The 27,808-nt window shown below is 47.1% G+C and overlaps 1 protein-coding gene across 1 annotated transcript; it reads right to left on the bottom strand.

Annotated features, from left to right (window-relative positions):
• Positions 1-306: 306 nt before the first annotated feature.
• On the bottom strand, positions 307-25,829 carry ARHGEF33 (Rho guanine nucleotide exchange factor 33). The gene is made up of 16 exons (XM_074150712.1): positions 25,808-25,829; positions 22,979-23,028; positions 21,912-21,959; positions 16,863-17,027; positions 15,152-15,273; positions 14,107-14,249; positions 12,731-12,790; positions 11,350-11,565; positions 10,621-10,750; positions 9,179-9,311; positions 7,874-7,957; positions 6,916-6,999; positions 5,976-6,124; positions 4,920-5,105; positions 2,335-3,088; positions 307-444 (listed from the first exon to the last, which is right to left on the bottom strand). The coding sequence occupies exons 1-16, from the start codon at positions 25,827-25,829 to the stop codon at positions 307-309; spliced, it is 2,484 nt and encodes an 827-aa protein (XP_074006813.1).
• Positions 25,830-27,808: the final 1,979 nt, after the last annotated feature.

The following is a 27,808-nucleotide window of genomic DNA, read 5'->3' as shown; positions in this document are numbered from 1 at the left end:
GGGGTTTGGCCAAAGCTTTCCAAAACTCCGAGGAAAATTAAGTCAGGCAGGGGTGAAAGCTAGCAAGTTCCTGTGCTTACTGGACCTGCTGGCTGAGCTCCACTTCAACCCACAGCCTGGCCCTGCCCTGTGCTAGGAAGAGCAGGATGCACTTGTAAGGCAGTTGTGCCAGTCTCCTCTCCCCCACCCCTCCACCTACTGTGTTAGTCAGGGGGCATCCTAGGGCCTCGCTTGTCTGTCTCCACCCTCAGGGACCTGGGGAAGCACTGTCGCGCTTAGGCTGTGGCCTGCCTTTCTTGGGGCTGCTTATTTCTTTTTGAAGAGCTTGCGGAAGGAGCTCCGGAAACCCCCCTTGGGCTCGTGCCGTGGGTTGTGGTCGCTGAAGGATGTTTGCTCATTGTCATCCTTCTGGCAGAACCTGGTGTTGTCTTCTGCATGGAGCTCCTAAAAGGGAAAAGACAATTTAACCAGTATTTGCAACCTCACATCCTTGTCACCTTCTCTCTCTCCCTCTGTGCTAGGAAGGACCTGGTGTGTGAGGAGGTGCTGGCAAGGCTGGGAGACAACAGGTCACCCAGGACTCGGCAGCACTGGTGCCTCTGCAAAGTGCTTGTTGCTGTCTCAGAGGCAGTGGCAGAGGAGTAGAGGGATAAGCACTGTTAGAGGGCACTGGAGCTTTCCTTGCTGAGCTTTTTCTTTAGGGGGAGCTTACTAGCCCCTTTTGCCAACAAGGGAGTAAGCCAGCATGGGGAGTTGAAGGAACTTCCCACCCCCTCCTTGCTCAGGAGCTCTGTTTACCCTAGGGCAGTGAGGCTTCAGGCTTCTTGAGCTGATATGGTGTGAAAGACTTCTGTTGTCTCTGTTGATGCCTGGTTTTATATCTGTGGGGCAGAAGACTTCATTAGCACACACACCTTGTGGTAAATGTGCCACTAAAAAATCTCTCCCCCTTTCAAGATAGTGCTGCGTTCCTCCTAGAAAGGCCCTGGACAAGACCCTTTTCTCCAGTTCTGCCCACTGCTGCCATGGTAGTCTCCTTTGCTCTGTGGGGGAGAAGATGTCCTGCAGTTCTGGACTAGGTCCACATCTGCACCCTGCTGTGAGCCATAGCTCTGTGCAGGTGTGTGCCAAAGAACTCACAGGCTCCTGTTTATGGGGGCCTGTGTCCCCATGGCTCTTCTCCCTCTGCCTCATCTCCCCTGCTCAGCCATCCACCACCTTGTTCACTCACTTCTTTCTCTTTTCTTTCAAGGTTTCCTTGCTGCCTTTTCAGTCAGGCTATTAGAACCTTCCTCCTATCATCCCCTGCATCTACAGCCTCACCTGCATCTTGCCTTATTTTAAGAGGAGGGTGTTTCTCCAGGCAGCACTGAGACAACTAGTGAAGCCCCTCACAGCACCCAGAATCATGGAATTGTCAGAGTTGGAAGGGACCTCTAGAGATCATCTAGTCCAACTCCCCTGCTAAAGCAGGATTTCCTATAGCACATTACTCAGGACTGCATCCAGGCGGGTCTTGAAAATCTCCAGAGAAGGGGAGATTTTTTGGCCTCTTCCTCAGGAAGTGTGAAGAGCATTTTCCCCCCTGACTGTGACAGCTCAAAGCTGACTCTGAACAGGCACTGCAGACTACAGGAGCATTGTTCCTGCAAGACCTGGTGTCCCTGAAAGGCTAGAGTGCCACCTGCCACGACAGTGGTTGTCTGAGGGACGCAATTGCTGGGCTCTGGTTTATTTTTCACACAGACTTTAGCATGGCTCTATGATCCATGCAACAAACACAGGTGAAACAAAATCCATAGACCAGATCCTTGTTGGTGTAAATGGGCCGAGTTCAGCCAAGTCATGCTGATGTACACTGGCTGAGGATCTGATACTAAATCCATTGGTTTTCTTAACTCAGCACTCCTCACAGCAGGTGGAAAAGCACCTTTTTAACTGGGTGCCACCATAGCATTAATTTCAAACAGCTTTATGCTTAGTTACCCTGATCAGATATAACATTTACTTGTGGGGGAAGATTAGTGACAGCTAGAGACATGTGAGTGGCTAGCTTGTCTCAAGGGTGTCCTAGCTGTTGCTCAGCCAGCTGTGTGCCTCAAGCCCATGCTTGCCCCTGGGAAAGATGTGTGTGTGAAAAGGAGATGTCTTGTCCCTCCTTTGGGCATGTACATGCAGATGAGGACTTTGAATGTGTGAATGTGAGGACTTTGGAAGCTATTTTGGCTTGTTCTGCCCTAACCGTATCTCATATCTTTCTCCTGCTGCTGCCGCTGCTTCTGCACCACCATGTGCCTTTTTTTTTTTTTTCTCTTCCTATTTAAGCCTCCTTACTTCCAAGAAGCTCTGTTTTTCACCCGCTCCTCTTGCGGGGGGGAAGTAGCTCCTTTGGGAGCTTCGAGATGAGGCTGAGATCATGTGAGGCTGGACATTCCTCTCCTGTTTCTGCTGCAGCCGGCTCCCACTACTGCTCCGTGTGCTGTAGAGTCTGGTGCTCACACCCTCAGCGCTCCTCGGCAGCTCCTTCAGAGACCTGCTCAGCTGCTTGCCTTTGCTGTGGAACATCTCACGCTTGTAAGTACTGCTGCTTACAGGAGTGCAGCTCTTAGGCAATGGCTGTAAGGCATGATCTGTCCTCTCTGGTTCTGATGTGAAGTTAACAGGCCTAAGGAAGCAAATGTCTAAGCTGGACTCAGAAGAGGCTGGGGAGCAATTCTCAAAGAGAGCGAGGTTTTGGAAAGCATCATCTTCATAGGGGCCTGGCAGGGTGAAAACCTCCCCAGGGTAGTCAAACTCTTCGTAGCTTGGCACAAAGTTCCTCGCATCCTGCAGCAGCTCCACAGAGGTCCTGATGGCTCTCTCAGTGTTTCCCACTGCATCAGCTGGTGGCGCTTCATACTCCATTTCAGGGATGGATTGTAAGGGGGCTGTCAGAGCCTTGAGTTCCTGCTCTGTGAGCTGAGAGGATGCAAGGATGTTCTCTGGCCTCTCATGTTTTCTACTTTCCATTTCCCAGTCAGCGGGCTTTACAGCCTGGATGTTCTCCATCATGGTTGGCTGGGGTTTCTTCATCTGGGGCATCAAATGCCTTAAAATAAGAAACAAAACAACAAAAACAACAACAAAAAAAACCCACACACACAAAAAAAAAAAAAAACGAAAAAAAAAACACCCCACAACAACGACAACAACAACAAAAAAACAAACAAAAAAAAAACAGAAGGAAGTGGAATACTAAAGGATGACCAAGAGACAGCACAACAAGCCTCCCTCCCCCCTCACTCCCCTAACCCTATTCTCTTGCTTTTAAGGCAAAAAGGTATTTTCATATCCTGGAAAAGAGTAACAGAGCTGCCACTAATTGAAATTGCCTGGCTGGGTTAGCAGGAACAAATTTGCAGGGGTAGAACTGCTTATCCAGTAGGTTTGGCTGACTTTTGTGCTCTACACCATGAAATGAATAGAAACTGAGATGGTAAGCCAACTGCTCCATCTCTCTCCTGTTTATCTGCATTTTGGATTTTTACTTTTCTTCTCTTTCTGTAATGTAGGGGCTGTGTCTTGGTTTCCTGTGGTCTGATTGTCTTTTCAGGTGGACAAGGTTCCCCTGGACAAGGTTCCTCTCTTGGGTAGGGTGACTCTGTCTCCAGAAGTGTGTCAGGAGTACTTGGAGGGCTCCTATCCTCCATGTGTTCCAGGTAAGTCAGCAGAGAGTACCGCATTGGATGCGGTATTAGGTGCAGGGTCTGTACATCCACAACCTTTAATGACCGCTAGTCAGGAAAGCCCCACTATCATCTTCTGGGGACATAATGAATGGAGTGGGGGAACCTTGTGATGTTCAAGATATGCAGAGGTCTGCATCTGGGGCAAGATAACCCCATGCATCAGACCAGGCTGGGAAATTTGGGTTGAGCAGCAGCCCTGGTATGAACTTGGGGTTATAGCCAATGCCAAGGTAAAGAGGAGCTGAAGGCATGCTCTCATGGCTGACAAGGCAAACCCTGACCTGAGTTGTATTAAGAGCTGCATGGCCATCTGAGCCTGGGGAGTTATTTTTCCCCCTTCTGTTCAGTGCTGATGAGGCCCCACCTGGACCCATGTTGGCTCCTCGGTTCAGGATGAATGTGGGAAAACTGGGAAGGCGCCATCCGAGACTACCAAGATGGGGACCTTGTGCATCGCATCTATGAAGGGAGGGAGATTGGGTTGAGTAGTCTGGTGAGAAGGAAGCTAGAGATTGATCTAATAACACTGCCACTTGAGGGGGGGACTCAGCATGGTGAAGTCAAGCTGCTTGTCATTGCTGTCAGTGTCAAATGATGTAAGGAAGCATAACAGCCACAAATTGCTGACATAAGAAAGAAGGCAAGTCTAGTGTGCTTCTCTGATCATCATCTCAGTTGGCACATATCAGTAGGCTAGAAATGGCCAACGATTTTGCCGGGTGCTACCAGCAGCCCTGTCTTGAATTAGTCTTGTGTATTTTTGAACCCATTTGTACTTGGATATTGTGACAGTCCCTTCGTTCAGTGACATGTTGTGTGGAAAAGTACTTTTTTGGCTTGTCTGAGACCTTGGTTGTGTTTCCTAGCTCTTGTAATGTTGACAGTGAATATTGTGGAGTGTTACTATGCACACTGCTGCCAGGCCTACACCAATAAATGTCCTTCCTGGTACACTGTTAAGACAGCTAGCAAGACCATTGACAGCCCTGGGTAGAGCTCTGAAATGTTTCCTGCTTGTAAGCCACATGGTAGTGGATAGCAGGAAGGAGCCAGCCCTTATTTCTCTACACGTATACAGGGAGTAGTCTTGGAAATGGCAGTCTGTAACTGCCTAGTGACACTGGCATAGTATGTGTGAGGAGAGAGTTTTCAGCCTACTTTGAAAGCCTTCTACTAGGACAATAGGCTTACGGGGTTGTCGTGCCAGAGGAGGGTGCTGGTGGGAACGACTGTATTGTCTCTTCAGAGTGGATCCCGCTGTCCCGAATAGATGTTGCACTGGGTGTTGGAGAAACCTCTTGGCTTGTACACTGAGAGGTGAGACCTTTGTACAGCTTCACAAGGGATGACCTGAGGGAGGAGAAATCCATCGTCGTGCTAAGAAATAAGGCAGGGAATGAGCACGAGCATGTAGAATCACAGAAAACAGGGCTGGGAGGGACCTTAATATTCCCATTTACCTCTTCCCACCCCAAGGAAAGACCTGTTCCACTTAGTCTGTCCCAGTCAGCAGGGTGTCCTGCTTTCTGTCCTGTTCTTAATGCCTCTCCTGATAGCAGTCCCTTCCCAGCAGTCTGCTCCAGCCCTTTACCACCCTCCATATGTGGAAGCTTTCCTTGAAGTTTGATCGTGTCCTACTCCCCCAGTGAATCATCACAAGGAGCAAAGGCAATGAGATTTTTATTTTAGTAAAGTCTTGATTCCAAGGAACTTTTCTGAACCACAACTTGAGAATCTACATTCAGGGTCATTTCCATCACAGTTCATCTCAAACACAATATTGGAGGCTTCTGTTTCTCCCACCCCACTCCCCCAGTAAAATAAGATAACACTATTCTTTCACAGTCTTAGCCTATGCGGGCTTCAGGCAACAGAGCTGGCATTCACCAGGGCCCCAAGCTGCCAAAACAGTCCCCATGTGTTCTCCTACTGGAGAGTGACTTTGCTGTCAGTTTAAGGAATCAAATGTTCCCATGAAACACGTGGCTGCTATGTGTAGAAGGATTAAACTGATTTTCCTTTCACTCTCAGAGTTAGACACAAGGGTCCACCCCAAATCTGACCTCAGTTTGAAGGACAAATGCCAATAGTGGGCCTTCTCCAGTATTCATATGCAAAGGGATTTGTTTTATTTCAACAGAGCAATATGCCTGTTGATCTTGCCTGGACCTAAAGCCCCTGTTTCCAGGCTTCCCCCACACCTCCCTTTCCCTGGTGATAGAGAGAATGAGCTGATGTTGTGCTTACTTCTTCAGCTTTTTCCTTTTCTGTATAAGCAGGTCTTCATTGCATTGGAAGAGGAGGCTATAGTGTGAGATGAAAACCCGGAGGCGCTGCACACACACCAGCAGCAGGTAATAGTCAGGATGCTCTTGCTCCGTGAACTTCAGGACATTCTGGGGCACAGAGGAGAGCAGGCTGTTTGGAGAGTGTCCTAATCCCTTCTGGGGAGAAGGTGCTATTGGGATCATGGATTTGTGCTCTGGAGTGTCCATAGCACAGCACTGTGGGAGCTCTTCTAGGTAGCACCAGTTTCTGAATGACTTGGATGGGGCCTGCCTTCTACTGCTCCAGTGCAAATACGCAAGTAAGCGCTGTAAATGTAGTCATGGAATGTGCGGGTGATGCACCGTTTGAGTTTAGCATTGGATAAATAAACCAATCTCTTGTTTTTACAGGGCTTGTTTTCTGTGTCATTTGCCTTGTTTGAAATGTTTTAGTACAATTCAGCTAACCCTCCTGAACTCTTTTTATCAGCAAGGTCTGTGTAGGAAAGGTTGTTGGGCCCTAGGAGCCCCTAGCCCTCTGGGTCTCTCAACTAACAGGCATGTGGACCACTCAGCAAAGAGGCCAGTTCTGTTACAGGAGTTAGGTTGGAGCTCACAGTAGATGTGCTCCACCTCTGGCCTCCTGTTCTCCCAGAGCACCAGAGCTTTTGGCTTCCCAGGGGACAAAAGTTAGTTCTGTCAGGCCAAATGGAGAAACTGCCAAATAGAAGCAAGCTTCAGGTGAATATGATGAAAATTAAGCCATTCTCAGCTGGCTTTCCCTTTCAAAGGTTTTTTCAGAGAGCCCACCAGGTTAGCCAGAAGCACTGTACCTGTACAGGCCTGAATACTAGCTCTGAGTTAAAAGCCACATGTTGTGATAAGAATTCAACAAGACAGTTTCAATGCTGGGGCCCTACCTGTAGATGAATAAGGTATTCAGGGATTCGCTGGACTATATGGAAGAACAAAATGTAGAGATCAGACTTGATTTCTTCTTCTACCTGAAACAGAGAAAGCAACTTCAGAGTCTCTCCCACCCATAAAACATGTCTGCTTCCAAATGGTTCTGGGGTTTAATGAGTAGTTATGCTGTAAGTACTTAAAACAGTTCACAGGAGCGTGCCAGTCAAGTGTAAGTTGTGGTGACAGTACACCAGTCTTCATCTTACTTCTGGAAGGGATAATTGCAACTCCTTCTACCACCAATACTAGTCCTAAGGATGGAAATTCCTTAGTTTGAGGATTATCTAGGAGGGACACTCAGCCTAATTAAGTAGGGATGCACTAGTTAAGTTTCACTAAAACCCCAGGTAGGTGCTGTTGTTCAGAATTAAGTTCTTAGTTTAGGCCTGAATGAATTGAACAAGATGAGATTTACTTCTAAGCTAAAACGTCTTGGAAGCAAGCTAGTGTGGTTTAGTTATTGTAGTTTAAAACTACCTTTATATTTAACTTTTTTAGTTTAAACCAAGAATCAAGGGTGTGAGACCAAATACCTGAAGCTGGACAGCAGAGACTGTTTTCTCTCTAAAGCACTTAGAGCCTCACTCTTGGTCTTCCTGTTTGGATAAGTCCTCTATTTTCCAGGAGACACTGTTTGCCTGGGACAGGTCTGGATAGCATGTGCATAGGCAAGCTTTGTGGGAGGTTTGATCTGAGACATTATTTCATGTCACAACAGAAATATAGCTTGGGTTACACACATTGATGAATGCATTAAAGCTGCCTCTTGTAGGTGCATGCCAAGGAAACTGGCATTTGGTAACAGAGCAAGTGGATTGGCAGAGAAGAGTCCTATTGTGGGCAGGCATAATAGGAAAAGATCCAGGCTTGTATGTTGCCATTACGTATCTGTGAAGCAGGCAGGAAGTTTACCTCCTTCAGGATCACCACGTGGATCAGAGAGATGCATTCTGGCAGGTCCCGCAGGTAAGCAACATAGTAGTCCAGAAAATTATTCTTACAAATGGAAAAAAGAAAAGAACAAAGAAACTTAGGAGAGATTTTTTGGTCATGGAGCCAGCCAGAACGAGAAACTGTTGATTCTCCATCATCACTCCTGGGAGCTCATCAGTGAGCAGAGCTGCTAACTGTGTGAAGCTTTTGGGGCGTGGGACTTCACAGAATCATAGAATGGTTTAGGTTGGAAAGGACCTTAAAGATCATTTAGTTCCAACCCCCTGCCATGGGCAGGGACACCTCCCACTAGAACAGGTTGCTCAAAGCCCCATCCCACCTGGTCTTGAACACTTCAAGGGATGGGGCCTCAACAGCTTCCCTGGGCAACCTGGGCCAGTGTCTCACCACCCTCATAGTGAAAAATTTCTTCCTGAGATCTCATCTAAATCTCCCCTCTTCCAGTTTAAAACCATTAGCCCTGATCCTGTCACTATATGCCCTTGTAAAAAGTCCCTCTCCAACTTCTTGTAGGTCCCCTTCAGATACTGGAAGGCTGCTATAAGGTCTCCCTGGAGCCTTCTCTTCTCCAAGCTGAACAACCCCAGCTCTCTCAGCCTGTCTTCTGAAGAAAGACTGTTTAATAAATTGTGTTCAGCTGTTAAGCACAGTATCTAAAGCTTTATAGCAGATGGGAGGAGTAGAGAGGCTGAGGAGGAAGAAGCTTTTCTTATTTAAGACTCTTAAAACTTATAAAGCATTAGATGAGTTTTTACATATCCTTCCAGGAGAGGTCCCACTGCTCGCCAGCATTGAGCAGACCTTCACCCTGAGAAGATGCTGTTTTACCTGGGGCTACAAACCATATAGGATAAGGGGCCTGCCCACTCACTTGTCATAACTCTGAGCGAAGTATATTGGGAAAGAGGAGCATAAGAAACACGCTCTTTTCACACCTTCACTGTGAATACATGTGTCCAAGCTGTCAGAGCTCATGTACAGCTCCTGCAACAGTCTACATCTTGTGCATTTATTATAGGGCTTGTGCTATATAGCTGCATGCCCCCAGGTGGGTCTGGCATGTGGGCTCCCGGACCAACCAAGTACTACAATACAGGGGTTACCATGCACCAGAACTCTGCTCAAAGGAGGCTGGCTGAAAGGCCTTTCCATAGCCACAGCTTCACAGCACAGACCCTCTGCTGCATGGTATCTCCGCCCACCTGCGAGCCATCAGCACATCATGAATCACAACAGACGAGTCCAGAGAGGTCTGTAACTTACCTCATCATTTGTTAACTTCAGGAAGATGTCTCCTAGGATCCCTTGTCGTGGCCAGCTCAGAACTCGCTCCTGTAGAGCGTGAAGTAAATCGACATGCTGCTGGACCAGGTACCGCAAAGAGTTGGGGAAGAAACTGAAGGGAGATGATATCAGACTGGTTACACAGAGCAGAAACTCAGCCCTAAGCATGTGCTGAAGTGCACATTCACAGGTGGTCAGCACAGGCTTGCTTTAAACATGGGTATTATTAACTACTTTTATTGGAGTCCTGACTGCACAAGGAGGCCCTGTTTTGGCTGCTATGTACATGCAGGTACCCTCTCCGGTAGGGTATTACTACAGTGTTTTGAAGGTTTCTTAGGCTGACTCCCCAGTGCATTATGTAGCTGACCAGAATTTGCTGAACTAAAAAGCCTGAGGCAATGCTGCTGTGGCTACTGAAGCAAGACCATGGTCCTGAGCTTGGAGGAGAGCTCCCCAGCTTTGTATGTTGTCTCATTTGTCAGGCCCTTTAACACGCCAGCCCTTTGATGCAGAGCTGGTCAAAATGTGCTACTGCCTTTCTGTCATTTTATGCTGATTTCATCCAGAATCAGAGCGAAGATATCAAATATTGAAATATTTTGCCAGATGGAAATGTCCCAGGAAAAAATAGTAAAAATAAAAACTCACTTTGCACTATCATGCTTCAGTTTGAACTGTGTGTGTTGTGTAACTGCTTAAATAAGTCCACGTCAGCCCATATACCACAAGTCCCACACTTGGGATTTCTTGGATTTCTGTCAAGTGACTCTGTGGATGTGGGACTCCCTAGGGACAGTGGAAAGAGACAAAAAAGAGAGAGCTAGCAAGGACTGGGCTACCCAAATGTGTTTACAGGCTGTGAACTCCCAGGCCAAAGCTGAGTGAATGGGGAGAGCTGTAGGAACTATCCCATCCTGGGAACTAAGATAGTTGTCATGAGGCCTCTGCAAAGAGCTGGGTTTAACTGCTAAGCTGAGTCAGTCCTATTGGTCTTGTATCTGTGTATATCTGTGTATATATATCTGATATATGTAGATGTGTATATCTTTATATATCGATACCTGATGGATGGCAGCCACTAGCAGTTTCTAGAGCTGGAGCTGTGGACTGGGAGAAGCAGGCAGTGAATGTACAACGCTTTGTTCCCACCCAGGCAGGTGGCATGTGAAAGAATAGTAGGAGACTGAAGTGACGTAGTAGTGAAACGGTTTGGGATGCAAGGTGGACAAGATGCAAGGACAGGCAGGAAAGTCTTTAACCAATGCAAAAGCCTTCCAGTGCCTCCAATTTTCAACTAGAAATAAGCTCTAAGTGTTCAAAGATCTCTGTGTGGATGAAAGAAAAGTGGAAGAGAGGATGATGCAGAAAGAATATCGACTGGAGGAAACTCCCCAAGAGAGCACACTAAAATCAAATACCTTCTCTCTTTGGTGCTTCTTTTCACATCTGGCCCTTGCAATGTCGCCTTGATCTTCAGGATTAGGGAAAGGTTAATGACATATTTCCTTTCTGACTCCAGCAGCTCCAAAGCGATGTTCTGCCTTTTGACTTCCAGAAGATAAAGTTTAAAAATAAGGAAATGCTCACCTCAAGGACAGCCAGTTAGACTGATGATCATTAAAGGAGAAACTGTTGAAAAGTGACACCAATATCTTGTCTTTGTGTGTTTACTTTCCCCAAAATATAAAATTCTAGCCTGACGTTACAGCATGCCCCAGCCACTGTTTGCTAAGAAAGCTCTGAAGGAAATGTGTTTTCCCCTATGAATACCATTTTTTTCTAACAATAACAAAACAAGCAATCAAAGGCAAAACAACTCATACCAAGTTTTCTACAGAATGAGAAGTATTTTTCACCTGATTAAGCAACTGCACTGTCATAATCCCATCAGTACTCTGAACTGCCAGGTCTTGGAAAGGAGAATGCATGTCCTGGGTGCAGAACGATTCTGTCAATGGCACAGACCAGCAAATACAAAGGCCAGAAATCTTGGCTACTGAGGCCCTGAGACATTCCCCCTAACAGGAGAAACTGGCTTGTGTGTAGAAGCTTGTGTGGCTCTGTAGAAGCTGATTACCAACCAGCTCACACCAGATATGAATGCAGCTTTGAGCCTCTCTAGCCAGAGTTTCCCTCCCTGTCCTTACCAGCCAAAGAGGGTTCACATATAATGTTGTCTGCTGAGCTGTATCTGCTTTGGCCCATGTCTTTCCCTCTCTCTGGTTGCTCTTTGGAAATGTATTCATCTCCCCAGTCCTTGGTGTCTTTGGGCTGCTTCCATACTGTTGACGGCAGATGCGCTTTTGGCTGCCCCTCCGTTGTCAAGGAAGGCTTGAGGCTGTCATCTGTCTCTATGGTTGCTCCTGCAAAGACAAACACCGTATGAATCTTGAGACTTCAGTTGCCAGATTATGCTACAGAAGGCAGCTAACCTGCATTATCATACATTTGAAGTACTGGAAGGAGAGTTTAAAGCATTCTCTGTGCTTCACAAGGGCTGTAGCCTTGTGAATTTACAAACAGAAGTGCAGTTGGCAAGCACTTCGGCAGAACAAGGTTTTCACTCTTCCAGCATTTATTTTCAGGCCAAGTTAGTTCCTAAATTTGGTGCACATTAGAAAAGAAAAAACATATTCCAAGAATGGTTGCACTTTGGGGCTTTGGGACGCTTCAGGACTTGGTAATACAACACTGGCAGGTACTGTAGAAACACAAAGTATTATCAAAATTTGGATTTAAATGCCATTCTCAATGGATGTAACCTGTCATGGCTTTTAAAATTTTTGTTAGTATGATGCAATTATACACAGCAGCAGAACTGATAGTCTGAGGCTAGTAAATCACAGAGAAGGTAGGGGAGGGTGCAGTTGCTTTAGAGCCGTTGGCCTGGAATTGCAAGTACTTTGAATTTGGGTTGCAATGAACCGTTTTCTGTAGTTTTTGGTCTCTCTTCTTTTCAAGTAGGTTCAAGCAAAAGAGCCGTCCAGAACAGTGAGTGCTTCTAGTGAACAGTGCAAACGTCTAATGGTTGTTCTCATGTGTCCTTTTGCTGTCCAGACTCCTTAGTGTCCCCTTTCTATATCCTTCTCTTAGTTCTGACCAAGTTTTATTTTTGCCAGAAAAACTCCTCTATTACTATTCAGACATGTCTACAAGGAATCTGGAAGCTGGTGGGCAGATAAACAGCTCACCAGTTCTACTGGTGTTTAGTCACTGCAAAAAACATCTCTTCCCAAGTGGCAAAATGGTGCTCTCATTAGTCTTTGCCATATCAGTAACCCTCAGTTCTTCCTTTCTGCAAAGGCATTTAGAACCTGCAAAAGCAGCAGCAGAAAGGCTTTCCCTGCCAAGTATTGTCTGTCAGATATTTGGCACTTCAGGGATGCAGGTTTGCCCTCTCAACTGCAAGTATGAAAATGAAGGTACACAGAAAAGGAAAGACATTCCTGTGAAATGCATTCCCAGTAAAGCAAACACTCTAATTGAATCATTGCCCTACTTTTTTTTGACAGTTTGATATTTTCCTACCTGGACCTGCTACGACTTTCACACTTCCTTCTCCCATTGGCATGATCCTGGTGTCAGACACTGTTGAAGAACAAAGGGAAACTTTACAAGAGAAGACAGCAGACCTCCTCCTGCCAAGCCCAGCCAGTTAGATCCTCCTTTCACGTTTTTATCATGGAAACATCCCTGTTAGATCCCCAAGGAAGATCTTTAGTGTTGTGGCTCTTGTTGTTGTCTTTGTTGCAGCAGCCCCTGCAGGCAGGCTAACATGGGGGGGTCACTGTTGTGCTTGGTGCTGTATGACTGCAGTGGAAGTCTTGGCTTGTCCTTGCTCGGTAGATGCATGTTGGGTAGAAGGCACCTAAGCAGGCAGAAGAAGAGGATGGAGGCCTGACACAGAGACACAGCTGCCATTTTGGGTAGAAAGCAGCTTATTGAAGAGTGGAGGGGTGAGACAACTGGAAAGAAAGGGGCAATGGGAGAAGTGGGTGAGAAAGGTGGCTGTGCAAGAGGGATGTAAGGGAGCGGGCTAACATACCACCTCAGAGTAGGGCACAGGGGGGCCGTGACCGGATGGATTCTGAGCCAAACAGAGCAGAAAACAGCACATGGTTTTCATCCAATCTCTGCCCCTGCTGACATTTTAAATGTATATGTTTTTAGTGTCTTCCTAGCTGAACAGCAAGAGGGTGATAGACAAGTTTAGACCCCCAAAGTTAAATACAGAAAAAAAGGCTCTGGTCCATCACCTTTTCTTTGATTCCAACCTTCACAACTGTTTGGCAGTTGACAGTGATTTCCTGGTCAAAGTGTAACCCTAACACCATTGGGTAGCAGCTTCTACAGCTAACAAGGGGCAGTGATTCTCCTAGCAGTATGTATATGCAGGGAGCAGTGACACTAGTAGCCTTGTGCATATATACGTCCCCTTGTCAAATCAACCACTGGTATGGCCCCTTAATGACACCAGGTGTTCTCTGTCAGCCCAGATCCTGTGATCCTCTTTTCTGTGCCCTGTTCCCTGACACAGAAACAAATCCAAAGGTTGTAGTGTTTCTATCAGGGGCTCCTTGTCTCCTGTGCCACTAGCATTACAGGGAAGAAGATCCAGCCTGCTTCCCTTTCCTTGGAGGAGGTAAGCAATGGCTTTTGGGACCATGTTCACAGCGCAGCATGTCCTGAATCCAGGCCAGCACTGAAGTTGCTGTCCTGAGAGACTGTACCGAGGTGCATGCATAGACCCAGGAGCAGTGCTGCCGAGGGGAGCACCCTGTTCTCTTTTTGTGCTGCTGCCACCTGAGGAAAACTTGGATTCCTATTACCCTAGTGATGTTTTTCCGGATTTTTTTTTTTTTTTTTCTGAGGAAGGCACTGCATTTGCCTATTCTACTTCCTACCTTTTTCGTAAGTCACGTTGTGTAAAAGACTTGTAAAATCTTCATTGATCAGCACAGGTTCTGGGAGGTTAATAGATCGAAATGGGCTGCCCTGGAGAGGTGTAGGCACTGTCTGTGATCCATGATCATCTTTCTGTGCTCTTCTGTACAAATACAAAGAATGAGACAGTTGGAAAGTATGAATGCTACAGGTGAAGCTCCTACACTACAGTTGTGGCAGACACCAGTATAAGTACAAGCACAGAGTAGGACAACTCCAGCAGAGACGAGGAAATAAGTTGGCTTTGATGGAGTTGGCTTTGATGCAGTTCATGAACAATGCTCTGGAAGTAACTTCCACTGGTTATAGGAGAAGGTTATTTCAGATCTATTCTTTTGCAGAGCATTTTTCACCTAATTGAATAGCTTAATTAGCTAAGGAGCTAGCCTAGATCTGCAAAGTGTTTGCATCAAGACAAGCTGTAACACCCATCATCAAAACTGTTTTCAGAAGGAGGCTAATCCGGGCCGAGGTGGATGGACCATCTGCTTCATCACAGCAACAGTGTGGCCCAGCAGTGTGCGAACGTGCTCCTGCATGACTCTGCTCAGAGAAGAGAAGGCTGGTGACAGGAAAGCAGAGCATGACTGCACCATGAGGAGGCTGCTGAGTCCTGCACACTTGGAAGGGGAAACTGAAGTCTGAATGGGGGTGGCTTAGCAATAGCTTGTAATGGTGAAGGCTCCTGGCTTTCAACAACATTCCTGCCCCGACATGTCTGTAGCAGGTCTATGTGTTTCACCAGGTCCTGGTTTCCCTGAGGGCTGCTGAGGCTATTTTGCTGTTAGAATCCCAGTTAGGTGTTGGTGGTTTTCTGCTGTATTTGCTCTATGGCGTATGTGTCTAAAAGCCTGGGGTGAACTGACGGCTAGAGCTTCCAGTAATATTCAGGATTGATACATATGTCCAGCCAGGAAAAGATTAAGAAACTAAGCTGTAAAGAAATGAACAAAACAGACACCACTACTAATTAGCACTTCCGGAATCCTGGAGTTTGGGCCTTACTTAGCTTTCACTTTCCGTGATTCCCGCCGCTTCTCTTGCTGCAGCTGCTCAATTTTCTGTTGCATTTCCTCCTGCTTGGCGCTGATTTCTTCAATCATTGACTTTGCATCGCTGAGCTCCTCCTGAGAAACAGGCAAAACCACAGGATTCCCAGGGTGCCCATCAGCCTTACGTAGCACAGCTTTGAATGCTGTCTGGTATGCACTAGAGATACTTTGGGGTGCTGTGGGGAGTGGCTCTGTAATTAGACACTCTTCCTTTTAAAGTCCAGTGTGTGTAATACATGCTATGCACAGCATGGCAATCCTTAATTCAACTACAGGCAACTCACCCAAGCCAGCGTAATGTCACATGGTTAAGGCACTGGTGGGAGATGGAGACACAGGGCTTCGTCCACCACCAGTTGAAAGCACTGGGAGGACATCTGCCTTTAATGGTATTTAGAGGTGGACCTGAGGAAGCACATTTCCCTCTGCAGTTCTCCAGCATGTGTATTCACATGTTGTACTTCAAATCCCAGTGTGATCACTCACATATGTAAGCTTTTGCCAATCAGGCCTTGGAGCTGCCTTTTTTAGCCTGGTTTCCAAAGGAAATGAGGCCCTCTGTAACATCCTCCCTCAGCAACCCTCAGGCCATCTCAACCAAGCCTTATTCGTATGTAGAGCTCTCATGGATGAAGTTCCTGCAGATTTCATCAACATGAGCAGCAGGATGGAGGAGAGAGACTCAAAAGTTTCTTGTAAATCAAAGGAGAGGGATTTACAAGGAAAGGAGGTGGCTTCACTGGGAGCTCAGTGTCTGGACAGTCAACATGGGCATGAGGCAGAGGGAGAGCAGCCTTTGCCCCTCCTGTTGCTTGCGTGATTCCTTGTATCTGAATTTTAAAACCCCTTTTCCTCCCATAACAATGTCCTGGATAACCCTGCCTCTCGTTGTTTTGAGACCTCTGCCATGTGCCCTTACACTTCTTGTTGTCTCCCTTGCTCGTCTGGGACCATAGGGCTGCTTTTGCACAGTGCCATCTGTCTCTCCCTGTCAGAGGGTCAGTAATGGGCTTTTCCGGTAAGCAGCCCTCTTTAACTTCACAAGGTATTATTGACTCAGCAAAATCCCATGGAGAAAATTTACCGTAAAAAAAAAATAATTCTCTGCCTGCCTCCTCACAGGCAGTCATCCAGTTTCTGCTTGGAGACACTGGCAGGTTTAAAGCATACATCAAGCCTTCTTGCTAGGCTCGCTCTCTTGTCCTTTGTCTTTACCCTCTTGGGCCAGATCAAACCAGGCAGCACTTCCTCCCAGCCACGTGGGAATGCAACTTCAAAAGGTTTTGTACAAATTCCCTGCTCCCTAGTGGCTCTGGTTCCTGCAAGAAATGCAGGAGACCCGGCCCAGGGAGAGGTATGGCATAGTGGCCCAGCGGCAGCCTGTGAATAGGCTGTACGCCCGCTGCACGTGCAGCCCAGGGTGACTCACAGCACTGCCTCATGGCCCATCAAGAAGGCTAAACGGGCCAAGGCATGGGTTATGTTTGGGTTGGAGTAGTCAGGGGAGACACAAAGCCAAAAGAAGTGCACCAGATATATCTGAAACAACTGCCAGCTCTTTTTCTTCACAGGCAGGAAGGATCAATGGAGGCAGGGGAATGCTGCCCCATGCCACCAGAGCTAACATGGCAGGTATGCAGCCCCCCGACAGGTCACACTCCTACCTTGAATGTGTTGAGGGAATTCTTCATCTCGGCCACTTTCTCTTCCATGGCACAGCGGCAGCTCTTGACCTTCTCCTCCAGGGCGTACTCGCCATGCTGGATTCGTGACAGCTCCTGCATCGCTTCTGTGAAACCCGCCTTCAACTCAGAGGCTAATGCCTGCAACTAGAGGAACCACAAACATGGTGGGTTCAGTCCCTCCTCCCAAACGCAGGTGGCTGTGTCCCCAAGGGTCACCCATGGATCAGAGCGGTATGAAGGCTGGGTGTAACCCATCCTGTAAGGTGCTGTCCTCTTTCTCCTCCTCTTGTCATGGCTGGGAGACATGGGGGGAGGTTTGGTCCCTGCTGCAGCCTCAGTAGAGGGTAGGAGGTGTCTGTCTTGGGCAGTCAGTGTGCCCCTTTTAGACTCAGTTTTCCCTGGCAGTTTGCAGCCTGTCAGTCTGTAGGAGAGGACAGCCTGAAACATGCCAAGGTTTGCAATAACAGCAGCCAGATTATCAATCCCCAAAGCAGTTGAGCAATCAAGAACACATCCATTTTTGAGCACAAAAATGCTCCTCCCCCACATGCTCATGGGGCTGGTGCTCTCCCCAGACAGGTCTAACACCTCCTTGCTCTCTAAGGGCCGTGAAGAAGCTCTGTCCTTGGTCAGCGGGCCCTTTCTAGGGAAGGAGGCAACTCTCTAACTTGTGATGGGAAGGGAGTGGGCATACAGTGACCTGGCATACAGTGGCACTGTGCCCACTCTCCCTGTCGTCTGTCCCTAGAGGCCCTGGTGCTGCTGGAAGAGCCCACAACCTGAGCTGGAGGCAGCCGGCTGGGAGCTGGGTGAAGCAGGAGACAGACCAGGGCAAGCCAGGCTGGCATAGCAAGCAGACAAGGCAGCTGTGGAGGGGGCAGTGAGGGGAGGCAGGCAGCTTGTGGAGGGCTAAGCGGGGACACCCTCTTCGGGGGTAGCTCGGGCCGGCGACCGAGCCCTCCACTGCTGTGAGCAAGGTGCACGGTCTGCCTGCACAAAGCCCACGGCGAGATCGCGGCCCAAGGCACTTCAGTACCAGTGGTTTTTACCTTTACAACAGAAATTCGGCCTAACATCTGGTTATAAACTGAGTCCAAAACTGGAGCACTGATGGTAAGAGGACAGCCACCCCGGGGAACTCAGGCGCTTGAGTCCTGTAAATGGAGCAGAGATGGCTTCCGATACCTCGGGGCAATGGCATGCACCATTCTCCTCTGATCAAGACTGGCAGCGTCTTTACAGAGAGCATCTGCCTGACATCCCCATTCCTACCCCAGTGCTTACCCCACAGTCCCCAGTCTGGTCTGGCTGGACACGTTCCTAGAGCTGCCTGGGTAGGAGGAGCAGGACTGACAGGAGTTGGGACAGGAGGCTGGGGGACATCTTCCCTCTTTAGACAGTCAGCCTTGACTCCCCAAGCCAGCTGGAGCTCCCTTGGTTCAACCCTTTCACCCACCCTTCCTGGCCAGAGTGGATACCTTCCTGTGACACTCCTGTATCACAGGAATTTTCACCCTGTGACCTGTGAGTGTATCCTGATGGGAGGGGCTCCTTGGGGCTATGGCTGCTAGGTGAGGTAATGACTATACTGCTTCTGATAGCCTAGGGAGGTGAGCCAGATGGTCTTAGCATCATCAGACATCCTAATATATATGCCTGGGGAAGTGGGGGGATGTAAAGTACTGCAACTGTGCAAAATGTTAATACTCCCATCCGTGCTCATAGGTGCTTGCCACATGTGAACACTGACATTGCCAAGGCAGAGTCTCCCCACTAGCCTACATCAGGGCTAGGCATCACACATTTTCCTCTAAGTGAAAAGCGGTGATCATCAGATCCGTCCCTTCCAACTGAAATATGCTACCCTATGCTACCTTTAGAGAACTGCTTCAGGATGGACATGTACAGCCTCAAGTCTTGGCTAGCAGTGGAGCCATCTGGAAGCTGGCCCTGGAGATAACTCTGTTTGGGGAGAATAAACCCAAAATGAAATGTTTCTGCCCACAAGCCTGTCCTGGCCTCCTTGGATGTTTCCAGGAAGGGGGTAAACTAGACAGATCCTTTGTGAAGAGTACAGGGGTGGGAGTTATTGCTGATCTAGAGGTTTTAGAGTCAAAACCTGCCAGGCATCAGCAAAAGTCAGCAAAAAGGGACTACTGCAGAGACTTTGGTGTCCATGTGCACCGAAACGCTCTGTGAAAGCAGAGTTCAGGCAGCCAAAAGAAAGATTTGGACTAGAGGCTGGACTAAAATATCTTCTGCATCTAGGAGCAGATAGTCACTTGTTATTTTGGAGTTCACTGTTGGTCAATTTCTGCTTTTGCTGTCACACTGCTAGCTTAGTTTATTTGTGTACCCTTCACAGTGCTCCAGACCCCAGCCTGGTTCTGTCCTGCCCAGTACATGCAGCTCACAGTGGCTATTTCAGACACTGAAATGCATTTTCCAGTTGCATTTCCCTTTTGTGCTGCTTGACGGATGAAAGCAGCCAGCAACACCAATCAGCCACATCTGCCAGGGCTTGTATGGCTATACATGAAGCGCTGAAACCCTGAGAACTCCCTCCTCTGCAGCCCTCAGTGCTCAGAGCTTAGAAAGGAAACACAAACAGCCTTGTCGCACTGGATGCAAGTTTGATCCAAAATTGAGTGGAGTGGTTCAGGATCAATACATTGTCTTTGAACTCCTGCCAAGCGCAGCGTAGTGCTTGAGCTGTGGATTTTAGTTTAAGCTCATTTCTAATGACAAGCTGTAAAAAAACCCCATCCTTTAAATCCCATGGGATGTTACAACAAATGGAAGCCATTGAAGCACCAGCTCATGCTTATATCTTGCCTAAGTGATTATGCCTACAGGATCAGAGAGACATTTCACAGATTTGTGAACCCCTGGAAAGTCAAGCCAATTCAGTGTTTCTAAAGTGCAACACATACCAAAAAAAGAGAGATTTTATACTACCATGGAAACTTGGCAACAGCTTAGCTGTAATGTGTTGCCCTGGGTCGCCTATTCATGGGAATAAATAAAGTTGACGAGGAACACATCTTAACAACTTAAGTTGGACTGCCTAATGCCTAGAGGATAAAAAAATCTGCGTGGTCACAAGAATTCCTTAGAACAGGTCAAAACAGCAGTCCAAGAACTGTTCAAAAAAAAGCATTTAGGTATCTAAATAACTTGGTACAAGATAGACATTTCAGCCCCCACCTGCCTTTGAAGTGTGGCCTTCAACCTGACAAAGCAAAGAGGTGAGGGACCCTGAATCATGCATCTGTAGCAGAGTATGTCTACCTTGCGAGCCATGACTCCCATTTTACCTGCTGCCCTGCCCTGTGTGGAAAAAACATGCAAGTAAATTCTCTGGCCAGACCAAGTAACTACACTGTGCTCTGTGGGTAGCTGTCCATGGGGAAATGAAGGATTCTCCTCCCCTCTTTTCATGACTCTGATAAATAGGACACTAAGAAGCAGTCACTTGTGACTCTACTTGTCCTCCAGCCCAATGGGAATATGAACTCTTGGTCGAAGTCCACTGGAGAGAGGAGCAAGTATTTCCCAACATGGAGGGGGGAACCGTGACCTCACAGAGAAAGTAATGGTGGCTAGATGGGAGGAGAAGGGTGAGATCAGAAGACATTCAAGGAGCATTTCTCAGCCTGTTTTTGACTTTACTTTGCAAGAGTGGAGCTATTTTTATATATAAAAAAATATGTAAAATGGCTGTGAAAGCTCCTTCTCTGAGACTCTACTTCTTGTCTCACCTACTGTCCGCAAAGGGTGGACAGGACTGATGCTGCTTCCAGGACCAGAGGGAGAAAAACTGCAGTCTCCCCATCCTCCCTCTGGGTTCCAGCAATTCGAGCCATTTGCAAAAGATAGGGAGCATCTCTGCAACCTAAAGCTTTGTTCAGACTTTGAGGCAGCCCAGGGAAGACGGTCATGGCCAGGAGATGGGCACGGCTTACAGAAGGGATCAAAAGCAGAGGGCAGAGCTTGGTGAGCTGTGTTCACTGCCCTGGCTGCCACTGAAAGTATGAGAGGGAACCCTTGTTTCCATGAGTAGCTGTGTCCTCACGTATGTCCACCCAGCACTAGCCAGGCTGTCCAGGGCTCTCTGTCTCCAAAGGTAGACAGCATTTGTCTCTGCTGCCCTTGACAGCTGCCTAGCATCCTTACACTAGAACAGGGCCTCCTCTCAGGGACCTTGAGTAAAAGCCTGTCAAAACCAGTAGAAAACAGGCTCATGATGAAGAAATATTGCACGGGAATAATTCTGCTGTTATAAATATATCCTAGAAAAGAGCAAAACCTTCTGTAGCCATGAAGGAGTACTGCCTGTGTTACTTCCCCCTGCTTATCTACTGTCCATCACTTTGCACATCTTATGTGGCTGAAGTAAGTAAACACTGTGTCACCCAAAAGAGGGCACTTCCTGAAACTAACGTGGCAGAAAGTCCAACACTTTTCACAAAGCCTGGATCTGAGTTTTCTGAGCTGCATGATGTATGCTTTTATCAGGGAACAACTAGTTTTTAGCACAGCTACTAACTCCTGCGTTTAAGGACAGCACTTCTACAGCCAAGCATTAGGAAGGCTTGCAATGCCTCATAGGTGGAAAGCAGCAGAGCTGTGCTTATTTACAGTGGTAGAGAACCTGGCCCTAGGAGTATATCCCCTATTTATACTCCTAGGCAAGGATGATAGGAATAAAGGCAAAGCAGCAGGGTAAGGACAGAAGAGAAGGATGAAAATACTTAAAAGGGACTGCAAGCACTTATCAGCTCGTTTCACATTTGTGCAGCCTTCTTTTGGTAACTGCAGTGTCCATAGGGCCCTCGCTGAAGCAAAAGGGGACATCTAACTTTCATTTAGATGACTCATTAGAAGTTAGTCATCTAACTTTCATTTAGATGACTCATTAGGCTATCCACATCTCAGCTGGGTTTTTCTGGAAAGCAACGTATGTGCATGGTGTTCCCAGCACACTGTCCCACCAGTGTGCTAGCTTTCCACGCATGTTGGATCCACTGTGCTGGGCCCTTCAGCAATGCAGTTACAGCTCCTGCTTGGAGCTGTCTGAATGGGAAAAGAGGATGAGACAAGAGAAACACTGACTAGGTAATGGAAAGCAATATCTCCTCCACTTGGCATGGGGCACTTAGAAGCAATTACATACATTAGTGTTGCAATGGTGACAAGGGAGGTCTCAAATAGTCAGGGTTTCTAGTTCAGGGATATGTTTCTCTTTCAGGGTAGGGTTCCATATTGAACCAGACCAATGTTTAAAGTGCTCAAAACTCTGTTGCATTTCCTGCAGACTGGAAATGCGTAGGAAGCATCACTGTGGAAACACTGAAACTGCATCTTACAGGAAAGATGCTCCCTGGGCTGTGGTATAGACAATCTTGATTGTGTCCATGGTGGCTAACTGCAGCAAGAATGTCAACTCAAAGAGAGGCCACAGAGCTCTGGAAGTCCTGATCACCTTGAGCCAACGTGGGCTCAAAGACAGTATTTCCAAGCTCCTGTCAGGGGAGCCAAACAGAGACATGCAGCAACACTCAATGCTCTGGCCATCCCAGCTGCTCTGCATTATCAGGCAAGAAGAGCACCCCATGGTCTGAGGAGCTCTGGGGCTGCCAGGGTAACCCGGAGCCCCTCAGGAGACTTAGCCTCTTGCTAGGGAAGACACCCCCACCCCACATCAATCAATACATCCTTGTTCCAGGGACACTTCATGGGGTTTGGTGAAAGCTCATCAGAGCTCAGCCATGAAATCTCCCTCTGGCTCAGGGAATTGACATTCTCTAATTGGTGCTAATGACGCCAGCTAGTTAATTAGCTGAGCTCACAAACCACCTGTCTAAACACAAATGGTTGTGAACAGAAAAATTTTACGGAAGTGTCTTTTAGGATGAGGCCCAAGATGTGATATGTGTGACATTTATTCATGCAGTGTGCACATTTTTAATTGCTGTGTTCCTTATAAGTGCCTACATTTTTCCTTCCGCTGAATTTAGCTTTTTAACTACTGTTTATCTATTAGTAACTCTTTAAACTCCTGGAGATATTTAGGGCATTTTTCTCATCTTTACCTGGGAAATCTGTGTTGCAGGGGTACTCAGAGGCACACTTTCAGTCTCTCCTGTGGGAATAAAGAACTTCAGTCAATTAAAATGACTTATAATGGTTGCTATAAATAACTGGAACAGAGTGTTTGAAGTCCCTCTTGAGGTACAAATCAGTTTTAAAGGACTCAAGTCTCACTTCAGGAGGTGTGAACACCATACTGTTTGTAAAATAAACTGCAATTATGAAACAGGAATGGCTCACCTAAATCAGAGGTTAAATTCACCTAATTTGCTGTCCTGTGTCTGTCCAAAGTTGATCCATGCAAAGAAGCGAGAAACCTTGTATGTGCAATTAGGACTAAATTGCTCCATGTGAAGTTCAGTTCTATGTACCAGCCTTAAGTAACAGATTTTGTCCCCTAAAGCATTACTGATCCACCTCTTTTCTGAAATTGTGAATTTTTGTACATATTTCTATTATCTCCACAAAAGGCTGGTCTGATCTGTATATTTTAAGCTCTAAGTTATATTTTGTCACAATACATTCCAAGCAGTAATCATGTCTTTTACAACGCAAAAAAGAATCACATCTTTTCATAAGTTTTAAATTCCTAGTTTTTTGTGGCATTGTCATCCCATCTGATCTTGGAGCTAAACTTAACATTTCTGAAACAGGCTTCACTCATGGAAGAGCTTATATTTATTTTGTAGAAGTGTTTCGGACATTGCAGAGACACCATCTCTAGGCATTAATGGGTTCTTGCTTGAAACCAAAAAGTCTATAGTTATTATTTCCTTTTCTAAAACTGTCTCTTCTGTGTAGAAAACTTCAATTATCCACAGAAATTATCACTGGCTGTGCTTCCATTGCACTTTAAGGGAATTGCAGTCCAATGGATATCAGCTCCCATGTTATTCCCTACGTCAGGCTCCCTGGCTGGCCTTCACTCCCAGAAAACACCATGCCACCCAGTTCCTCATCTGGATTGCCTCCCCTTGTCAATGTCACTTCATGAGGTGGGTTTTCTCTCACTTCCAAGAATTTGCTTCACCCATCTCTGTTGTCAGTCACAGACATGACCAGTGACCCCCCATGCCCAATTCTACGAGCAGCCAAGCTCCCTCCTTCTATGCTGGCTGCAGATGCTTGGGACTTTACCCACCTGGGCATGTAAGACCACAGAAATTCAGTCCTGCAGAGGATTGAAAAGGTAGCAGGTGCTATGCAGTCAGCAAGCGAATGAAGTGGAAAGCTGAAGCCTGGAAGTCAGAGCTTTTACAAGCTATGTTCTGATTTCTTTACCCCTGAGGGGGAATATGGTTTACCGCCAAGGGCACCTTATGAATTGGCCCTGTTCTGGACTCTATGCTTTGTCCTGATTCAGAGGAATGTGAGCAAATTTCCCAGTAACTTGCAGAACTAAGAAGCAGAGGAGGAGAGGCCATATGCTCCTCTCTGCCCATGTGCCACCTTCTCCCTGTGCTGGCTGGTCTTGCAGACATGGAGTTAGTTAGCAGAGTCAGACACTGACCCTCCGGAGAATATCCTCCAAGGTTCCTCCCAGGGAACACAAGGGGCAGCAGGCTGATTGGGAGAAGTAGCCATAACCCCAAACTGCCAGCTGTTTGGGGTCAAAACTCATCAGCCAGCCCACATCAAGACGCAAGTTTCATCTTTTAAATGACAGGTTGTTTTCACTTTCAGCTTTGGCCCTTCTGGGTCTTTTTTTAATTTTTTTTTTTTTTCTCTGCAACCCCACAAACTAGAAACCAACTTTTGGCCTGAAGTGAATGATGAAGTTTTCTCATGATGCTTGGAGTTGGGACTTGAGAAGGCAGCCAGTGTGTACTGTGATCCTCCTGAATCAAGAAAACTGAGGTCCATGTCTGTTCTGATGTAAATGTTACTGCTGGAGTCTTACTGTGGGATGGTAATGACTGACCCAAAAAGAGCAAGAGGACATGTGTCTTAATAGCACAGTGCAAAGCAGATGCTGGGAGGACAGGGAGATTCTGTTTTTAAATGCTGAGCTTTGTGAAGGGCTAGAGGTGTCAGGTGGGAGTGTGGCACAGCAAGGATGAGCCACGGTCTCTCCTTACATTTTCTTTGGGTGTTTTTCAATCTGATATATAACATAGAGGGCTCAATCCAAGCCCTGCAGAAGTCTGTAGGGATCTTTCATTTGGGTTTGGATTCGTATCAGTCTGTAATGTCCTTGGACACACTCGAAGTGAGGAACTGCTTCTGAGCAAGACCAGAAGATGGGAGAGGATCCCTGCTACTGTGATTTTTATCTCCCACCTTTGTCATGAGCATGAGCAGAAGCACTGTCTGCACGTACCCACTCAAAACCCAGACCATTTCTATAATGTCACTGCTAAGAGCTGGAGCAGAGGAGGCTCCTCACAGATGCACTGTGGAAAGCAAGGGGTGTTCTGGTTATCTCCCAGTTTCTGCAGCGAACATCTGCAGCCCGTGGGGGCATACCAATTAATTGGAAAAAAATCTCTGAGTTAATTTCTTTTTCAGCCTGCTGTAGTGCAGGGGCCTAGGTACACAGACCTAATTTAGTCAAATTAGAATAATAGTAATAGAGAAATTAACCCTCTGTTACCTAAGCCATGAATTTTCCAGAGAAGAGAGGGAGGTGTTTCTAAAATAAGAGATAAAAACTTCAAAACCCAGATATCTCTATGAAACTAAAAGAAAAGAACATTTGTCCACAGCTGCCATGGCTAAGAGATGCTCTCGGGAGGGTGGCGGGTGGCTGCCAACAGGCAGGTCATAGGAGAGCAGGTTTCTTCCTCACTGTCTTTCATGCTATCAAGAAGTGAAATAAGAGGCCAAGTTACCTTCTTGTTTGTTTGAGTCCATGGCTGCTATAGGGTGTGCGTCCTTGCAGGGACTCCTGTCCTCACTCTGGAGGGTTCTGGCTGGTCACAGGGAACATCCCATGGCTTAGAGCTGCCCACATGTGAGCCCTGCGTTGGGTCAGCTGGTCTGAACCCTGAGTGCAGAAAGATTCAGAAAGGGTTTATTGAGCAGAGATGCCTAGAGTTCAGAAAACAGAGGGAGGAGGAGAGATCTGAGAGGGAATGAGGCAGCCTAAAGTTTTGTTTGGGTTCACATTGCCTCCACAAGCAGAGTGGGCACCCGTACAAACACTTCCCTCCCAGCCATTTGTGCTTACGTGGATGGATGATTAAGAGGTAATCCCACAGAGCTCAGCAAAATGCTTCTTGTTTGAACACATGTGAGAAACTGCATGTGAGAACCGACAGAAAACAGAAGCAAAAGGAGATGTATTTTGAACAGGACATGAACATCTTGCATGGGTGTTCTGCATCAAAGAACCAGATTTTTGCTATGCAAATAATCACCCAAAATGTCTTCCTAACTTGTGTTTGGGCCACAGAGATATTCCCTTCACAATGCTGCTGCACAATCCTGCTAGCACTTTTGGAGGCACTTTTACTGCCATGTAAGCAGGTTCTCAGTCAGTTGTCTCTCTGACTTTTGGAGGCACAGGAGTGCTGCAAGGCACCTTGATGTGTAGAGCTGCGGCCTCTCTGGAAACAAGGGCCAACTGAGCATGATGCTGTGCCCAAGTCACTCCCTTAGTAAAGCATCTCATCAGTCTGGTAATGGGGTTATGACCTTGGGAACAGTCTTAAGATAATGATGCTTGATTAATGACGCAGGCAGAGCTCCAGAAAAATGGATTGCACCAGCTCACACTTCTCTTATCAGCATGGGCACTGCCCCACATCCAGGCTTCCTCTCCCCAGGGTTTAATTCAAGTCTGCTTTTGTCCAGCCTTACTAGGAAACTAGGTGTGATTTAGGAGTCTAGAATAACCTCCCACCTCCATTCCTGTTTGACATACATATGCCCAAGGCTGATGTGAGTTATCATTAGCTTTGCTAATGGGATTGGAGAGGCCAGCTCCTGGCTGGGACTGGAGAAGCCTGGTGTGATGTTTTGGGGAAAGCAGGCACATAGAAAAGGCATATAGCATTAAATAGATGGCAAAGATGCAAAAGATGCAAGAGCCCTGGTGGCTTTAGGTAATTGCTGCAGAAGCAGTTGCTTCTACTGCAGTTGGGGGCCACACGCTTTCGGCCTGACAGCTTTCCAGTGTGGAACTCCCAAGGGAGGGTGGTGGCAACACTGGGGCTCCTGGGGTGGGAGCAATGCTGAGCATTTGTGAGCTGTGGCAAGGGATGCCGCTTGTGGTCAGGCTGGGAGGGGCATACCCAGCCTGCCCCTTGCTGAAGGTGTGATGAGGACTGAAAGGCCTCCAGCACAGTGCTGAAGGGGCTTGGGCTTTAGCATCTTCTTGAGATTGAGGATTAATGAAAGGATAAACTACTTATTTGTAAGAGAGCTGCTTATGACATCTCCCAAGAAGATTCACTGTTTTCTCAGGACAGAGGGTTGCTGGTAATACGTGGAAAGGTGGAGGAACTTTGAATGTGGGCTTAGTACCAACTGCCTGGGAAAGCTCCTAGGTAGACACCTGGTTACAGTGAGATAAATCTGTTTTCTATCAGCTGATAGTGTAATAGGGGTTCTTCTGTTGTTCCAAAGACTCTGCTCATGGCAGAGTTTGGATGGGCAGGGTCCTCTGGAGTTATCTGGGTGAAAGCAGGGCTAACCCCAAAGCTAGATCAGATTTCTCAGGGCCTCATCTAGTAAAGGTTTGCGTATCTCCTAGGCTGGAGACTCAACCTTTCTAGGCCTGTCCCAGGACTACACTGATCCCGTGGGCAAGAATTTTTTATTTATGGCCAATCAAGGTTTCCCTTGTTGCATCTTGTGTCCACAGCAATTTATCTTTCATTGTGTCTTCG

Source organism: Numenius arquata, chromosome 7 (genome assembly GCF_964106895.1).
Source record: "Numenius arquata chromosome 7, bNumArq3.hap1.1, whole genome shotgun sequence".
NCBI classification, from domain to species: domain Eukaryota; kingdom Metazoa; phylum Chordata; class Aves; order Charadriiformes; family Scolopacidae; genus Numenius; species Numenius arquata.
Note: the sequence above shows the minus strand (reverse complement) of the source record. Positions and strands in the feature narration are given on the sequence as shown.